Raw genomic sequence first — 16,519 nt, forward strand, 5'->3', positions numbered from 1 at the left:
TATATATATATATATATATATAGCCTTTGGCATGCATTCTCCCCTTCTCCCTCCCAAGACAACTCAACTTCATGCCTCTAAAGGATATTATTGATGCAGCAAGAAGATGATAATACAACTCATATCAACTAGACGTTTGTTCATGTACCCACAGCAGTGTTGTATTTGGTTGGCAGGAAATATCAAAGACATTTGCTGGGAACCATCATTTATTCGCTTTACCTGGCTATGATATCACAAGAACACATTATCCCTCTCATTGGACTGAGCTGAAGCCTAGCAGTTCAGATCATCTAGCCTATCAAACTGTTCTCCCTGTGGATCTTGCAGTTTGTCCAAATTATATAACAAGAACTTGGCTTTTTGGTGCAAACACTACATCAAGATTGAAAACTGAATGATTCCTATGTTTCCAACAGTGTGAAGCAGCACCAAGTCATGCAACATTAAGATCTTACCAGTTTCTCACCTGGAATGAGCAACAGATGGTTGTCTTCTTTCTGCCAAGCCACAGGATAAAGCTTAACAAGCATAAAGTTCTGATCACAACAGGGTAAAATAAGCTACAATTACATTAAAGACATTCATGGCGGTATGCGTGCTCTACAAAACCACCAAGTAGATCTGCTCATTTCTCCAGTTTTCTTTTGTGATATTACACATGTACATAGTAGAAAAAACTGGAGGCTATTCACTACCAGAAGAGTGGAACTGAAATTAACCAAGTACAAAACCTACAACAACAAAAGCCTGCAGCTCCTGTCAGGATCCTACCAGTTCTCTCGATTTGGATGTTTCATGACTACAATTCCCATCTTCATTAGCAAATCATGGAACTTTCATCCTTGTGGAGCTGCACATAATTTTACATATTGGTGTTCCGTGGTCAGTTGTGCAGTTTGGAGGTTTGAGACTTCTGGTCCTCACATCACTTGGTACACAACCTTCATCAGGAAAAGGCAGGTAAGTAAAAAGAAATGGCCTTGGCTAATGAAGGCTGAAAGGCCAAAACCACTTTCACTGCATGACCAGCTACATCATTCAAAATGATCATATGATCCTGCAGAGGGGTTGCCTGAGTTCTGATCACAATGGCCCCTCCAGACATTTCCACCATCTGAGCTGCTACAAGCCTGATTTGGGAGGTTGTTATTTCCCAGATCAACATCCAAGCTCATCTGTTGGACTTCTTGCGGGGACAGTATTTTGATGCACCGAACACAGTTAACAAACTCCCTGCACATTAGGAGTGATCATGCTTTGTTAGAACATAGACAATCTTTCTGCTATGATGGCTTAGTAATTAACCTATTGCATTGCAAATGTGAAAGACATGAACAAAATCGCATAAGAACCAAGTCTTCACAACATCAGTACTTAGTAGTCTTTTTGCTTATCCTCCTGTTTGCTATCATTAAATTTTTCTCATGCATTTCTTTACTTGAATCATTATCTCAATTGTAAATAACAAAATATCTTTTTGGGTGCAGCACTCGGATCACTAAGAAGACTTAGTCTATTCGGAACCTCGTATACTTTGCTTATTATTACACAAAGTCAGGAAAACACAAATATCTAATCATCCTGGAAAGACTTGGAATTATTCTGAATTGTTTTCAGAAGTCCTGTAATATGTTGTCATTTTTCTTTGAGGAGATATGATAAATACTTAAATTATGGTATTGCCTACATGGGTTGTGTTATCATCCATATTCCTTTCAGAAGAATAAAGTGGGAAAACATAAATATCATCCTAGATAGTGACTCCACAACAAATGACAACAGAAGTTTCTGGATCCTTTATGCACTAATAAGCATGTTTGTCATCTTCAGTATTCCTAAAGAATATTGGCAAATTTTTCTTTAATCCAAAAAATTAAGACATCTTAAAATGCTTAAATTCATGCTGTAACTTACTCCCATGGGTCATCCCCAACAAGTAGAACATCATTCTCATGATCTACATAAACTAGCTTCCAGCCAATTCTCTGACGATCTTCCAGTTGTCCCTCTATACTGAACATCCGTGCAAGATCATGTTTCAGTTCATCATAGCCTGAATAACGTGCGATATCTATAGATCTGCCAACTGCTCCACGCTTGTACACCTATAAGAAATATCATAAATTAGGACACGAGAGAGGAAGATTGAAAACAGCAAGCTTTAATATTATCAAGAAGCATACATTAAGAAATAAGAAAAATATCTATGCTATTTCATAAACTTGCCCGTCTTGCTTAACATGGTGGATCCTGTTTTAATCTTATAGTACTGCAAAAAAATGAGATTATTTATACATCCATTACTAGCTAACTTATCCCATGAGTTCCAACACTTATTTCTAAGCTCATGGAACTTACCCTATGCATGATAATTTTCATGCCTACAGTGTAGCCAATGAGATAAATAAGCTTATGCATTTGGATCATGTTATATTGATGCAATATATATTTCAATATGTGTAGCTATGAAGTTGATTAGTATTTGGAAATTATTGCAGCAAGCTATACTTTTCAAGGATAATTCACAATATGATGGTATTATTAGCTTCACTTTTTATGCTATATATTACAAGATGCTTTAGGTTGGGCTCACTAAGCATTTCTTCTGCAGGTAATATAAATCAATTTACTCTTGGGTGATAAAGCAAAAACAACAAAGTTGATTAAAGATTTCCCTATATTTAGCAGAGAAATTAATTTGGCACATGATAATGCTGGACAAAACAAATATCATAGCTTCAAGTTGAGACCACGAACCTTGGTGTAAGTGCGCATACGTTGAAGGGGTGGCGGCGGTGCCGGTGCAAAGGAATTCCTATTTAATAAACCACTATCATTAATTGTTGAGTCAATAGAATTAAATGCCATGTCCGGAACTCCAAATGATTGTGAAACCATGGATGATGATAGCTCTTGCTGAGCATCTTTTGAGGTATTGTAATTGGCAACTAAATCTCCAGGGATATGATTCTGATACTTTCCTGAATCAATGTTATTAACCAGCAAAGTATCAGTAGCCAAAGGTATCCCCATCGAACCCTCTATGTTAACTCCAAAAAGGACATTATTTCTTGGGTCTGTTCCTGGTACATCACCATCTGGAGGTGCATCTCGGAGAAGTGATGGCTGATTGAATGAAGAGAGAGGGAAGTTTTGATTTAAAGCTCCATCAGTCTGAGATAGGCACACAGAAGTTGCTGAGGAGATTGTGTCCAAGTAATCCATTTGAGCTGTGTTGCTTACATATGTCTGAGGGGCAACAATACCCTGATTTTGCATCTTGGAAATTGGGATTGAAGGCTTCACATTATGTACAACTTTTGGAAGCTCCTTCGGGATGCCAGGATTTGCTGCAGCTGCTTCAAATGAGTTGGGGCCAAGCATTGTAATGACTGACTTAGATGTCTTTTCTGTTGACATTGGATTACGATGTTCATTTCTATTTAAGATTGCATGGGGAAGAATCGTTCCATTGTTTGCTGAAGGTGATGTGGAGCAAGACGGGATGTCATCTGTAACTCCTGACTGTGCCCCTCCAGCAGCTAGTAAAGGGTTGCCACTAGCTGTGATAATGGTTGCTGGTGTGGCAGGAAAGAGTGCTCCAGGCAGATCACTGATTAGAACTTGCGGCTGCTGAGGCTTTTGCTGTGACTGGTTCTGCAAGGGCTGTGGCAGCCTCACAGACTGTGAAGTAGGCTTTGCACATTGTTGAGGGATCACTGATAGCTGAAGTAGTGAATGTGAGTTTGATAACTGCTGTGGTACATCTGGGAGAGTTCTCTGGTATTCCTGAACTTGGGGAAGTTGAGGTTGTTGTGTTCTCGGCTGTGAAAACAATGATTGCTGCTGTTGTTGCTGCTGCTGGAGTTTTTGTAGCAACTGCAACTGAATCTGTTGGTCAGATAACTGTTGATTCACTTGACCAGGAAGCTTAACTGGCATCCTACTTTGTGCTTGCTGATATTGTTGCTGAAATTGCTGCTGTGGCTGCTGTTGATGTTGCTGCTGCTGAAGCTGCTGCTGATGTTGCAGAAGCAGTTGCTGAGGATGTTGTTGTTGATTCTGTTGGATGCTAGTTTGTAATAGCTGATTGTTCTGAATCATTGGCGGCTGCTGCTGCTGCTGCTGCTGTGGCTGCACTTGAGTCTGGACTAAAGCTTGAGGCTGTATGATATTGTTCTGTGTCTGATTCACTGGTAATGCTTGGTTGACCAATTGCTGCTTCTGCTGCATAGATGGATCTTGCATTTGTTGTGGGGCTCTACTAACAGCACTTACTTGATTCAGCGGAACTGACACCTTAGCATCATCAACTTGTTGGCCTTGTTGAGGCAGTCTACCGGTGTTGAACTGTATATTATTCTGCTGCAACATTTGAGCTTGCAAACCCAACTGCCTTGAAATATCAGTTGGGCCAAGGTTTTGCATAACAGGTCCTGTAAGAGAGCGCAAATATTCTGTCTGCAGGGTTTGGTTAGCAAGTGATGGATTCTGTTGCATGTTCATCCACTGCACTAAACTTAAACCTGGCATTATAGTATTCTGGGTTTGAGAATCCTTTATGCATATCTCCTCCCCAAGCCAAGGCATTGCCCTCTTAAAAAGATTTTCCATTTCTGATGATTCATCATCTGCAACATCAACTGCCAATTCAGCATACTAAAACATTTTACAACTAAAACTATAAAATATCAAAATCTAGCTCAATATCCTAGTTCCAAGTTCCGCAAATCAAGATTCATCTGCAATCATCACCAAGATTCTCCCCACTATCTAGAGCTCTGGGTTTCTGCTCAGTTCTTTGCCAGCTTTTTCCAAATCATGAATTTTTGTTATTTATGTTACAGTTTTAGCCACTCCCTTTTCATGCCAAGCACTTCAATATTTTGTAGAAAAAGCTTGTTTGAGGATATGCTGCATCTTGTTTCAAATTTACTAGGAAAAGTAGCTTACGACAAGAAAGTTCTGCAATGATCTAAATCATTTATTAGGAGATCTTGCTGTTCATGTACTATGCATCAGATTGTACCTGGCATTCCTGGTTGTCTGGGTCGCTTCCTGAAAAATGGCGGAGGGCAGATGAAGAAAGGAGCTACCACAGGCTCAATTTCCCATATAGAGACCCTGTTACGCCTCTCACCAGCTGCAGACTCATCCCAACCAACCTGTCAGGCATGCTAAATACTATTAATAGGAAAAAAATTGTAAAAGAGATAATAAAAAAAATACTAAACAATGCAAATCATTAACTGGACTAAAAGCTTAAGATTCAATCGTTTGGAAAATCCATAGCATGCATATCACTGATATTCAAAGACCAACCTGCAAATTTCGCCATTGTGAGTTTTTCCATCTTACAGGATCTAAGTCGCTGATACCAGTAATCGTACCCATGTACCTGCAAAATTTCAAAGCAACTTTACGTTTTTGATCTAGTGAGAATTTTTCTGGGGATGTGGCACAAATCAAGGGTTTAAGTTGAATGAGAAAGTATTTGTCATTTTAGAAACAGGAAACTTTAGTACTCAGTGGAAAAGCAAAACCAGAAGGGTACTGTGAAATTTGTTGCCTAACTGAGTAGTGGTTAAGTCACATACTCAAGGTGTTTGCATATGTGAAATTTAAAGAGCAGTTTACTGTAATGAAGAAAGCATATAATCGTGAACCAACTCCTAGAAAAATCAAGCAGTTTCCTCCAAGAACTCATCACATACATCCTTGTTTCCTATGTGAGTTGGGGCATTTAACAGTCATATTCACTACAACAGTAACCCTATGCTGCTTTATTTTCCCATCCTCTTCTTCAATTTCTTTTCCTTAATTTCTTCATTTATAATTTGTTACTCTATTCCCTACTTGTTATCTTTTCTACTTTATTCTTTCTCTTTTAGTCCACCTAAATTGTATTTCTTCCTTTCAAATATCACCGTTGTTTGCCACTTCATCATCAGCATCTTGAATTCTTGATTACTAGACAAGAAATACAATTTAGATGCTGTTTGAGTGTCTTTGGGAGAAATTAATCTTAATCTAGACCACTTATACTCTCAAAGTTTCACACTTGAATGCCTAAAAATTGTGAACTCAGCAGATGGCCTTTTCTAACCAGACCACCTTGACACCCTTGCTACAAAGAAGCATTGATACAATCAGACATCCCATTTTGATGTGGTTAACTTAATGAACAAGTTCTTTACCTTCTAGTTCCTAGTTCTTCAGTTTCGAACATCATTCGGAAGCGCATACCCAGGGATATTTGATTGCTATATACTGCTTTCTGGTACTTCGCAAAAGGAATAACAAACTCTGAAGGACTAGCCCTGCAGAAAGATGTCAATTTATCACTATAATATAGAACAAATCTTATGTAAAATTAACATTTCTCCAAAACTGTGGATCAGTGAGGAATGGAAAATAACGTACCTAGGGTTGTAAAATATGGTGAATGGACTATGATTGGCAGCAGCATGGGCTGCAGCAGCAAGAATGCCTATATGCATACTATCAGTTGACAGGACCGATGATTGTATGTTAGTAGGTTGCCTGTTAGCACGCCTAATACCTAAAAGAAGCTGCTGTTTTTGATCCCTGCACATGAGGTAGTGAATGAGAAATACATAAGCTTTGACTAAGATCTTGATCTTTTGGCTAAGCATCCACCATCAGTTACATACAGATAGAAAAATTAATGAAGGAAAAATGTGGCAATTGGTATTATGTTGTGAAAAAACTTGAAAGGAACAACCATAAGATTTTAACTAAAACACTTCTGAAACCGTTGACTGAGTTTTTCCTTATAATGTCTTCATAACTTCCATTCTGGAAACAAGAAAACATGATAAAGGTATTGGTGCACATTTTAGAGATTAAATTGGCATTACCTAATAAATAAGACAGAATCACCAGCAAACAACCTCTTTCCACTCACAAATAAGCTCCAACCAGTTGTGAGCAAATGCCTTTTTGGTTGGCCTAGATTTCACAGAAAGAAGATCATGACCTTTCAGGAATATAAGTTTAATAATAAATGCAAAAGCTGAGCATATGTTCAGTAAGCCATGATATTTAGCCTCTTAACTAAGTTTCCTTAATGGATTGTCAAAAAGAACCTCTAACACAAAATTGTAAAGGTTAATACTATTACCTTAATAGTAACAATATATCAACTCTTATCAAAAAGTTGGACATGAATATTAAACTATAAAAGACCTGTAAAAATCATGTGTCTTACCTCGATAAATATGACGGAAGGTCCATAAATTGTCATGCAAATCTCTGGCCTCTAATTCTTGAGCAGGTGGCTGCATTGAAAAATCCTACACAAGAAAAACAAGGTTTGCACTATGGACCATTAGTGAACTATTAAAAGCCTATATCACATGCAAAGGTAACAGATGACTACAGAATTTACTTACAAGAGGAGGAAAAATTTTCTCTGCAGCACGACGAGGCACAGAGAACCCTCCATGAGTGCTTGTATCACTTGCAGTAAGTGTTTTACAAAAGAATTCCGTCTGTGGCCTGGTTTGTTTTAATGCAAGCTCTGATGCCTGCAGTGCCTCCTTGTCATACTGCATTAAAAAAAATAAAGTAAAGTACATACTCATGGTAGGCTTGACATAATTTTGGAGGGAGAACTAATGCATACAGCAGGACTAAAATGCTTAAAATTATGAGGGAGAGTCAACTGTTATTAGTATCTTTCCTCAAAAAAAGCGAAGGAAATGTCCTGTAACATGCATGATATATAAAGTGCATTAGCCATACAACCTTTGAGGCTAAAAACGAAAAACCATATATTTATGAGTAAAGCGGTAAAGCATTTTTTGTGATAAAGCTCTTTGTCAGTATCAAGAGATTGGAAGCTCTTATGCAACATCACACGTACCATGGAGAAATACCATAGGTCTAAAGGTACCATGACACTATTGCAGCAATCAGTCTTGTCCTTTTCTAGTTTTGGTTAATGTCTATTTGCTGATGGATAGAATACAAAGCAAATGGAATAACTTGGGTACTGAGCAACTCCAAGTCAAATTACTAGCTGATTAGCCACATCGTTTTAGCCATTTTAAAATCTATGTGATAAAAAAGACAAGATGACTCACTGAGTTGACTGGCTGAAGAGTCATCTGAGCATAAACTTCATCTGTCTCTGGATCCGCCTAAAACATTACAAAGCCAAACTTGAAAGTTAAAGCCCACTGTAGAATGCAATCATAATTTTCATGTATAAAAGGAATGAATATCAATAAATGGTGGCATACATGCAGAGTAACATTGTGAAGAAGACATATCAACTTTGATGGAAGATTTGGGTAGTTTGGAATATGAGCATCAATATCTCTTTGCATAGAAGCTGCAACCTGAAAAAACAAATATGAGTTAAAAATTTAAGCAATGTAAGTGAAAGCATACAATCAATCTTCACAACCAATATTTTTGAGTTTTAATGACAATCAACACTATAATTAAGAGATCATATAGGATTATCAATATTGTTTAGTTTTAATGACAATCAACACTATAATTAAACCAATTTCACCCAAATTTACCCCAGTTGAGGACTTTCGTCTAACAGGTAAAATGTTCCAAAATTCAAAGAATATAAATCTGTTCTCTTATTGTAGAAATTTTGCCTACTTAGGATAATAAGAAGATGGCACATCATAGTGCTCAAAATAGATGCCAAGTAGCTCATCCATTGACCAAGTCACAACAAGCCAGCAGTGAAATCCCATTTACACACATAGCCTAGATCTTTTAGAAAAAAAGGAAACCTCAAGCTAATTGACAAATTTGGATCCAGTGTTCGTTGTAACTGCCAATCCCAATCCACATCAAACTTCAGCCAAGTTTTAAACAAAGACCAGAACCTAAAATTGAACAAAAAAATAGAAGAAAATTCAGAAGCAAGGTTTATTTCAAATGTTTATGCAAGGACCTACATCAGATCTTCAGCTTAGTTTATGAACGTCACTGGCATACTTGTCATTTGATTTTTAAAATTTATTAATAAGATCCAACACTGTCGATTTATTTACATGATCCAACATTATCAAACATGTAGAGTGGTCTTGTGAAGAAAAAAGGCAAGAATGAGAATTAGATTCAAACAAGAAGTAGAACTGGTGATCAGAAATAAATGGAAATATATATACTTTGTTTGATATAAATCGAGAATGGATACATGGCTTTCTAACATATATAAATTGCCTTGTTGTCACTCTCTAGCACTCACACAAAGGCCACCAAACATTCATACACAGGTTTTCTATTACCATATATAATTTGGATTTGATGCACATCCAATATAGGTAATGCACAAAATATGGGCACTGACACTCCATAGTCCATCCTATTTGGAAACAGTATCTATGTGTATCAGGTTGCCTTCCAGCGACGAAACTGCGTGAAACAAGGGTCATCAATCATCAAAGTCGAACTTGGCCCATCCAAACAGAAGGTTCTGAGGATGATATACATGATCTGTTTTTCCTGATTTCACATGCAAGTCACAATAATTATAAGAAAGAAACTGTTTCAACTGTGTTCTGTACCAAAGTATAAAGTTTCCAAAATCTACTTTCCTCTGTCACAAATTCAGACATTGGTTATTATGTTTTAAGCTACTAATATGTTGCAGAAAGAAAAAGACTAGCACTATGTGCCAACAATCGCAAAGAGAACTTGCATATATTACTCATTTTACTAGTTTTTTCATCTTTCCAAACACAAGTTACAGAGTAAACTGAAGGCAAAAAATGGAGCAATGAAGATCTGAGGATTATGCAGAAAAATAACAACAGCGAAGGAAGATTTAAAAAAAAGGAACTTTTTTACTTGATAAGAAACAAAAACTACCAAGAAGCAACCTAAGTGATTCTTATTTGCAATTGGCCTTAAATTAAGCAAATAATATTTCCAAATTTCTTGAATCAAGCACCACACTAAAGTTCCTGCTGTCCGCAAATCTCCCGAGTATGGAGAATAACAGTTCCCACTAATAGAAGCCACAGAGCCCATATAAGTAAAATAAATCAAATCCGTTCAAAAGGTGAAGAATGGTCTGCAGGCCAGAAAACAAGAAGAAGTGTACACAAAAGGATGGTTTCGCTAACCACCATAAAAAGTGGAGGTATTTTCCGCATCCACAGGACTGGTCGCTCGTAAGCAACGCAGGAGCCAATTGCCACACTCATGCACAGCACATCCTAGGAGAGGTCACGGTGGCAAATTAATAGCCTTTCTCGTCTCTTTACCTGCTCGCTGTGCCCTTGGGGGAAGTAGACGACGAGGCTCCCTACCGGCGGCACCGTCACCAGAGGCCCCGCGCAGGCATACCACAGCTCCGGGTTTATCGTCTTCCTCTCCCCTGCCACCACCAGCACCACAACCGTCAACCCCCTTCCCCGCCATCAACGGTCAAAACAGCAAAAACCAGCTGGAAACCACACTCACCTTCGCAAGGATTCGGAGCCGCAGCTCCGTGAGCCGCCGCCTTCATCTTCCAGACTCCGTCTAGCACACCACCAACCGTCTCCGGCGCTCACCCGCGGGCCGCCGGCGCCGGGGAGCTCTCCATGAGTACCAGATCGGGGGGCAGGCCGATAGCCCGGTCTCCGCGAATCGAGCTGCGCCGGTTCGAAGGCAGGGGCCCCGGGTTCCGGCGATTCTGTCCGGTGATCAGGCGGCCGGGTGGCGGGGACCGAGGAGGGGAGGATCCCTGCGCGGGGAGCGGAACCGCGAGGGTTTCGGCCCTTTGAGGGGTTCGTCTCCCGACAAGCGAGGGACCAAAGAAGCAGAAGTCGCAGCGAAGAAGACGAGAGAAGGGGCGTCGATAAAATAAGCAGTATTCCCCCTCGGTCAGACGGTCGTCTCCTCCATTTCCTCGTTCCACTAGCAGATAATAAGCAGTTTAGCCCCTACTTTTGTCCTCGTTTTCGTCTTGAACCCCCGGGTAACAGTCTTAACCGCGTCCCGTTGCGGTCACATCGCCTGAAAAGTACAGCACGGTCCGGTCGGAGGACCCCTGGCGCAATTTTGTCGGTTGGGAAGGGGCTCGTCGACAATTGAACCACGGCCCGACCCGACCTGACTCTTTTACGTGTTACTCCGACCACTTAAATGCACCACGACTCCACCCCTTTCTGGGGCCCGCCCAACATCCTATGACAAGAATGGTAACCGTGAGACCGGAAATAACGGGTTGGGGAAAGAGATTTTGTTTGCGAAAGTGACCTATCATCGGAGATTTTTTTTGTGGACACGTGTCGACAAAGGAGTGGGGTTTCTTTTTTAAGCGTGTTAGCCCTCGTCATTACAACCACCATGCCATGTTTGGTGACAGCAGTAACAGATGTGCAGTTCTTCCTTAATTGCTCACCTCCAACTCCTCCAAAAACCCGAATCATTGAGGCTTTAAATCTGGCATCTCTTTTTGTGGCATGTTAAGATATGTCAAAGATCAATGCACGAGAACTGCTTAACGGGGGAGTTCTAAATCGTAGCCTGCGATTCGCTGCTTCCGTTTGCCGAGGGAACACATTTCATACGTGTAACGAGAGGATGGCAAGATTGTGAATAAGTGCGAGGACGAGGGTGATCGTGCGCGAGGAATAAAGCGGCCGCCACCACGCCGACGTCGAACGCGGCCACCATCACGTGCCGTAAATAAAATATACTATGCGGTCTGATTAGGTTTAATCCTCGAATTGGCCATCGTTAATTAATTAGGTCCCTCGGTGACGTGGCGCGTATTATTCGGCGCGTCCTCGTGTGACGGCGATGGGACTGCCGACCGAATATGAAAATACTTCTTCTACCCGTAAAAGTTACACGATAAATCTACCTGCAATTCCATTGGTTGGGTATGTCTTTTGCCAATCAAAAGAAGGTAATACGGTGGGGACAAGTACGTGTAAAAAAAAGGTTGCTTATGTTACATTCCCCCTTTTATGCGGAAAGAGAGAAAAAGAGAAACAATAATTTAATCTTTAATTCGCTGTATTTAAGGCGCGAGAGTGGGGAAAGGTGGGCCCGGGCGCACTCATTTCCCGGGAAGGTGCGTCGTGGGCTGGAGGCCGAACCTGGCCCACGCGGGACCCAGCTCGGTCGGTCCTTTTCTGGACCGCCGGGACGGCCGGCTCGTCCGGTATCGGGATCAGGCCGGACCGGCTCGTACAAGCCGAATCGCGCAAAGCGAGACGAGACGGTTGATGCCGCCGAGGAGAAGCAAGAAGCCCTGCTCCTCTGTTTTGTCTCTGCTGCGGCGGGGTCCGTGGAGCCCAGAGTGAGGTGTTCCCTTGTGACCGCGAGAGGACGGCCATGCTTGTCCGCATGGCTGTGGGGGTCATGACCAGTGCCAGCAAACAGTGGTTGTCTCTGTTCCGTCTCAAGCTCGGAGGGGAAGCACGGAGAGAAAATAAAGATAAGTGTCGCCTAACATGTCTGCTGTGTATCAGATGTCATGTGCCGGTGAATACGTCACCGAAGACAAAAGCTTGGATGCGATAATATTAATGCTATTTTATGTTGTGCAGAAGAAGAAGAAGCAAGTAGGCAGAACAACAAGTACGGAGAGGTTGATGCTTCCACATCCATCGCAGTTTGTTCCTTGATGGTGGGTTTGGTATTTAAGCTTAAAAAACATCAGATATGATTCTAACTTGTTGGCCCTAAAAATGGTCTTTTTACCTTTTTTTTTCTTGAAGGACATGTTTGGTTCTCACACAAGCAGAGAAGAAATAGTAAACGCATCTAATAGAAATGGGAGAAGACTTCCTCGGTTGCAAGAAAGAATTTTTAGCAATGAGAATTGCAACTCCAAGATTCACTTGTATGTATAACCTTTCCTATGCTACAACATATATGGATATATAATGTGTTCTAAAATATCCATCTACGTCAGCCATAAAATGATATTGGCACCAATCTAGAACAATGATAAAGATGCTTTGGAGATTCCAAACTCATGTGCAAGTAGCTAATAATATCACTCACAGGCATGCTTGGGATTGAGAAGAAGAAGAAGAAGAAGAGTATAAGAAAAGGTGCTAGTGATTATAATATCATCAAATTTATGGTCCACGCTTTAATGGTTGTATCATAAAATAAAATAAAAAATGCATGCCATGGTAGTACAGATTTGGGATCCTTGGTGAACTTTAAAATGCAGTTGATAATAATGCCATTAAAGTGTTTACATTTGTATGTACCCTTCATTTTAGAAACATAAACAAGAAAAGAGAGTAAAAGAGAGTACCACATAATTCAATTATTTTAATAGAAAGTTACATATAGCTTAACTAGGAGGGTTGATGCATGAACTTCTTGGAACTTCACCAGGAAGCTTCCTCTAAGCACCTTCTTAACTGCATTAAGTATGAAGCCTTTGATTCTTGTGCATGAATGGTTGATAAATATATATTAGAGAGGCCATATCCCCTTTAGGATCTTCAAGGAATCTTAATCAGAGAGGTGTACAGCTAGTTTGATGCTGGAAGAATGTGAACCACCTAAATCTCTTAATGTTAGCTTTTGCTTGCATTATTCTACTGCACCTCATAGATTATAGGTTCAGATCATCCCAATACATTATGTTGGTGCTCATACTAAAACCTTCTTTCAGTTTCTTTTTCATCTCACAAGTAATTTCTCAAACTAAAAGACATATTGCTGAAATTAGGGATGGATCTTACAAGCAAGGACAATTGCTGTTACCAATAGTAAGGTGTAGAAGAGTCCCTTGGCATGACAACTTAGTCGATAAATGCTTCGCATCCTCTGAACATGCCCTTGTTAACATCTAATGTCGAGCATCAATGGCTTACTATCCACCAAAAGATGTTTCTTTGATGTGATGTTTTAGCTAATGCCACGGATATGTATGAGTTTACAACCACAAATTGCAGTACTTTTGCTGGTACAAAGTATCGAACATGTCACATGGAGTTCAGTGCTCTCTTGCAGACAGAAGGTAGGTATGTGCAGTGAGTTGATCTACATGGTTGGGTGTTGATAAGGTCAATCAGTGGCTTCTTGACCTGTACCAGCTGTTTTGATCGCAACGTTTCTACCCCATCTATCAAACACACTCTGTTGCTGCAGTCCATTTTGGCAGTATTATTTACTCATTTTTTCTCTGTTTTTGCTCATATATTTATCTGTTCTGTAGTTTTAACTCTACCCCACAAGCCTCCCACATTTCCATGATCATTTTTTCTATCTGCCACTTGTACAATTCATTTTGATTTCTTTAAAGGCATCCGTTCTGTCAAGAACATGGTTTTGGTGCAACAGTGGCTACAAGAACAAGAAAAAGGAAAAAAGAATTCACAACCAACATCAGATGCCTAAAAGATTATTACATATTCTTTGGACAGCTACAGCACCACAAAGCAGATGCCATGTGAGTTTGACCATGCACTGTTCTTGCCTCTGGGGACACCATCGCCATCCCCTGCAGCATGGGTGGCTTCACAGAATTCAACAACCTCTTTAGTGTACAATTGTAGAGTGGGGAGGAAGAAATGATTGATTGGATGGTGATTGAACTGGCCACCTTCCAAAGGCTTCAAGGGCCGACATCTTTTTACAGTTGGTTTAGCTTTCGGTAGACAGTAATATTCTGCATGAAGTCAGCGGACATGCAGTAAGATTACTCTTGGAAGATGATCTTACTGTCTCAGTTCCCTGTCTGCGATGGTTTCTGCTTATCTGAAATATATATATTTTTTAATTTTAACTGTAAACATTTGAAAATCATAACCAATCATAAATTAGATAAACCTCTACTTTCAGTGTCATGTACTTATTCTTGAATCTTCTGTTCTTTGCAGATAAAATGTGAGAAATGAAAGTACTGTTGGATCAACTTATGCTTATGAAGACAAGAAATTGTAAGTTGATTGGGTTCCTTGGATTTTGTTATGGTGAATGAGTGGCTCAGAAGACACCACAAGGCATAGTTTCAGTCCATCCTTATCCTGTGCAATTCAGTTCCCAAATTTGTGTGCTGTTGCAGTATGAACCTTCTACTAGTTAAAGAAGCTTGGCAATCTACACCCATATGTGAACCCTTCCCTACCATTTTCTTATGTTCAAGACAACTGTGAAAACAAATTCTTCCTTTTTACTTTTTGGGAAAAAATAATTCATATATCTCTCATGATGCCATTAAATATCTACACATCAAAATTTTTGTTTAGCTAGTCAACATGTAGGTGGACATATGTGTGAGAATAAACCTCAGAGTATAATACCAAAAAAAGAAAAACTCAGCTTTCAATATCCAAAGCAAAAGAACAGGGTTTTTATGTTGTCTGCAAAATAATATCTACATGTGGATTTGCTGTTTTGCAAAATTTGTGAAGACTAGCTCCTTAACTATATGAAATCCTTGGAAATTCAAATGATTTCTTTAACTATATGATGCTATGTTACTCTTTAAAAAAACTTGATAATTTGACATATAATGCTAAGTTGAGAATAAAATGATCATGTTGGTATGTTAAGCTTCGTTGTCATAGTATAAAATTTGGTCCACATCAATGTATAAAATCTTGATCTTATACATTGATCTTGTGTGTTAGGTACTTTGTTAATACAGAATAAAATCTTTGAGCATCAGCATCAATGTATATCTGTGGATGAAACTGTGGTTCCTACTTCTGCCCTTTCCTTCATCTGTCTGCACACCGATCCACATCAACCTATATACTTAGTGGAAGAATGTGATTTGTACTTAACATTTGGAAAAGCTTTATCATTTTCTGAATGCATTATAGTTAAATCAGCATGCTTTTCAACACTTGTCAGGGCTTTTCATTGATAATATTTTTCTTCATTGTCTTGATAAACCATAAGTCAAAATGCTGAAATATGTGTCATTTTCATTTTTTCATTATGATGTTTTTATTTTTATTTTCCTCCAGTGACCTTTCTAGTTGTTGAAATGGTTGAGAATGACTAACACAGCTTTGACATGGCTGATTAAGAAAACAAAAATTTTCAGATGATTAAACCAGAATAAATACAATCTCTATTAATTGACCAAATGAATCATGTCAGAATGAAGTCAACAATTTGCTTTTCTGTAGACACAAATTTCCATATTGAGAGACTGGATGCAACTAATGGCCTCAGTGGTCAACACAAACCCCTCCTACTTCCTTGCAATTTGATCAAACCATAAAGTAATGTAGGAAATGTTGGATTTGGTATATATAAAGCAGAATACAACTGTTAATACAACATTTACCTTTAGCTCAATTCAATTAGAAGCTTTAGATAATGAATATAATCACACACTTCTTCAAGAAGGTAAATGATGCTTGGAAGCAAAAGACACTGACAACAAAAACTAATAAGAGTGTCTTCCAAGCTTAAGCAAAACATTTAAGTTAACAGAGGCAGACACAAAAAAAATAGCTGTTGGCAAATTGTTTACTGATTTGGAATCAAGTTGGTCTACATGAATACCAACAGGAAGAAAGAAAAGAAAAGAATACCAACA

At 39.3% G+C, this 16,519-nt stretch overlaps 1 protein-coding gene and 1 long non-coding RNA gene across 3 annotated transcripts; one reads left to right on the plus strand and one right to left on the minus strand.

The window, feature by feature from the left end:
• Window positions 1–554: 554 nt before the first annotated feature.
• LOC135666119 (auxin response factor 19-like) lies at window positions 555–10,873 on the minus strand. Of its 2 annotated transcripts, XM_065177659.1 has the most exons (14): window positions 10,465–10,873; window positions 10,266–10,378; window positions 8,271–8,369; window positions 8,112–8,168; window positions 7,419–7,574; window positions 7,235–7,319; window positions 6,885–6,975; window positions 6,427–6,591; window positions 6,201–6,323; window positions 5,326–5,401; window positions 5,033–5,168; window positions 2,761–4,634; window positions 1,918–2,108; window positions 555–1,236 (listed from the first exon to the last, which is right to left on the minus strand). In XM_065177659.1, the coding sequence occupies exons 1-14, from the start codon at window positions 10,508–10,510 to the stop codon at window positions 1,038–1,040; spliced, it is 3,411 nt and encodes a 1,136-aa protein (XP_065033731.1). In that variant the 5' UTR covers window positions 10,511–10,873; the 3' UTR covers window positions 555–1,037. The 2 variants fall into 2 exon arrangements, with proteins under 2 accessions (XP_065033731.1, XP_065033732.1); XM_065177660.1 differs by lacking the exons at window positions 6,885–6,975; window positions 8,112–8,168; window positions 8,271–8,369; window positions 10,266–10,378; window positions 10,465–10,873 and having other exon boundaries at window positions 7,419–7,558.
• A 1,192-nt stretch (window positions 10,874–12,065) lies between these two features.
• On the plus strand, window positions 12,066–15,139 carry LOC135666081 (uncharacterized). The gene is made up of 3 exons (XR_010509688.1): window positions 12,066–12,625; window positions 12,717–12,841; window positions 14,844–15,139. It is a non-coding gene; the product is annotated as an uncharacterized LOC135666081 (long non-coding RNA).
• The last annotated feature ends 1,380 nt before the right edge of the window (window positions 15,140–16,519 follow it).

The sequence above is a fragment of the Musa acuminata genome, unplaced genomic scaffold (assembly GCF_036884655.1).
Source record: "Musa acuminata AAA Group cultivar baxijiao unplaced genomic scaffold, Cavendish_Baxijiao_AAA HiC_scaffold_1072, whole genome shotgun sequence".
Classification (NCBI taxonomy): Eukaryota; Viridiplantae; Streptophyta; class Magnoliopsida; order Zingiberales; family Musaceae; genus Musa; species Musa acuminata.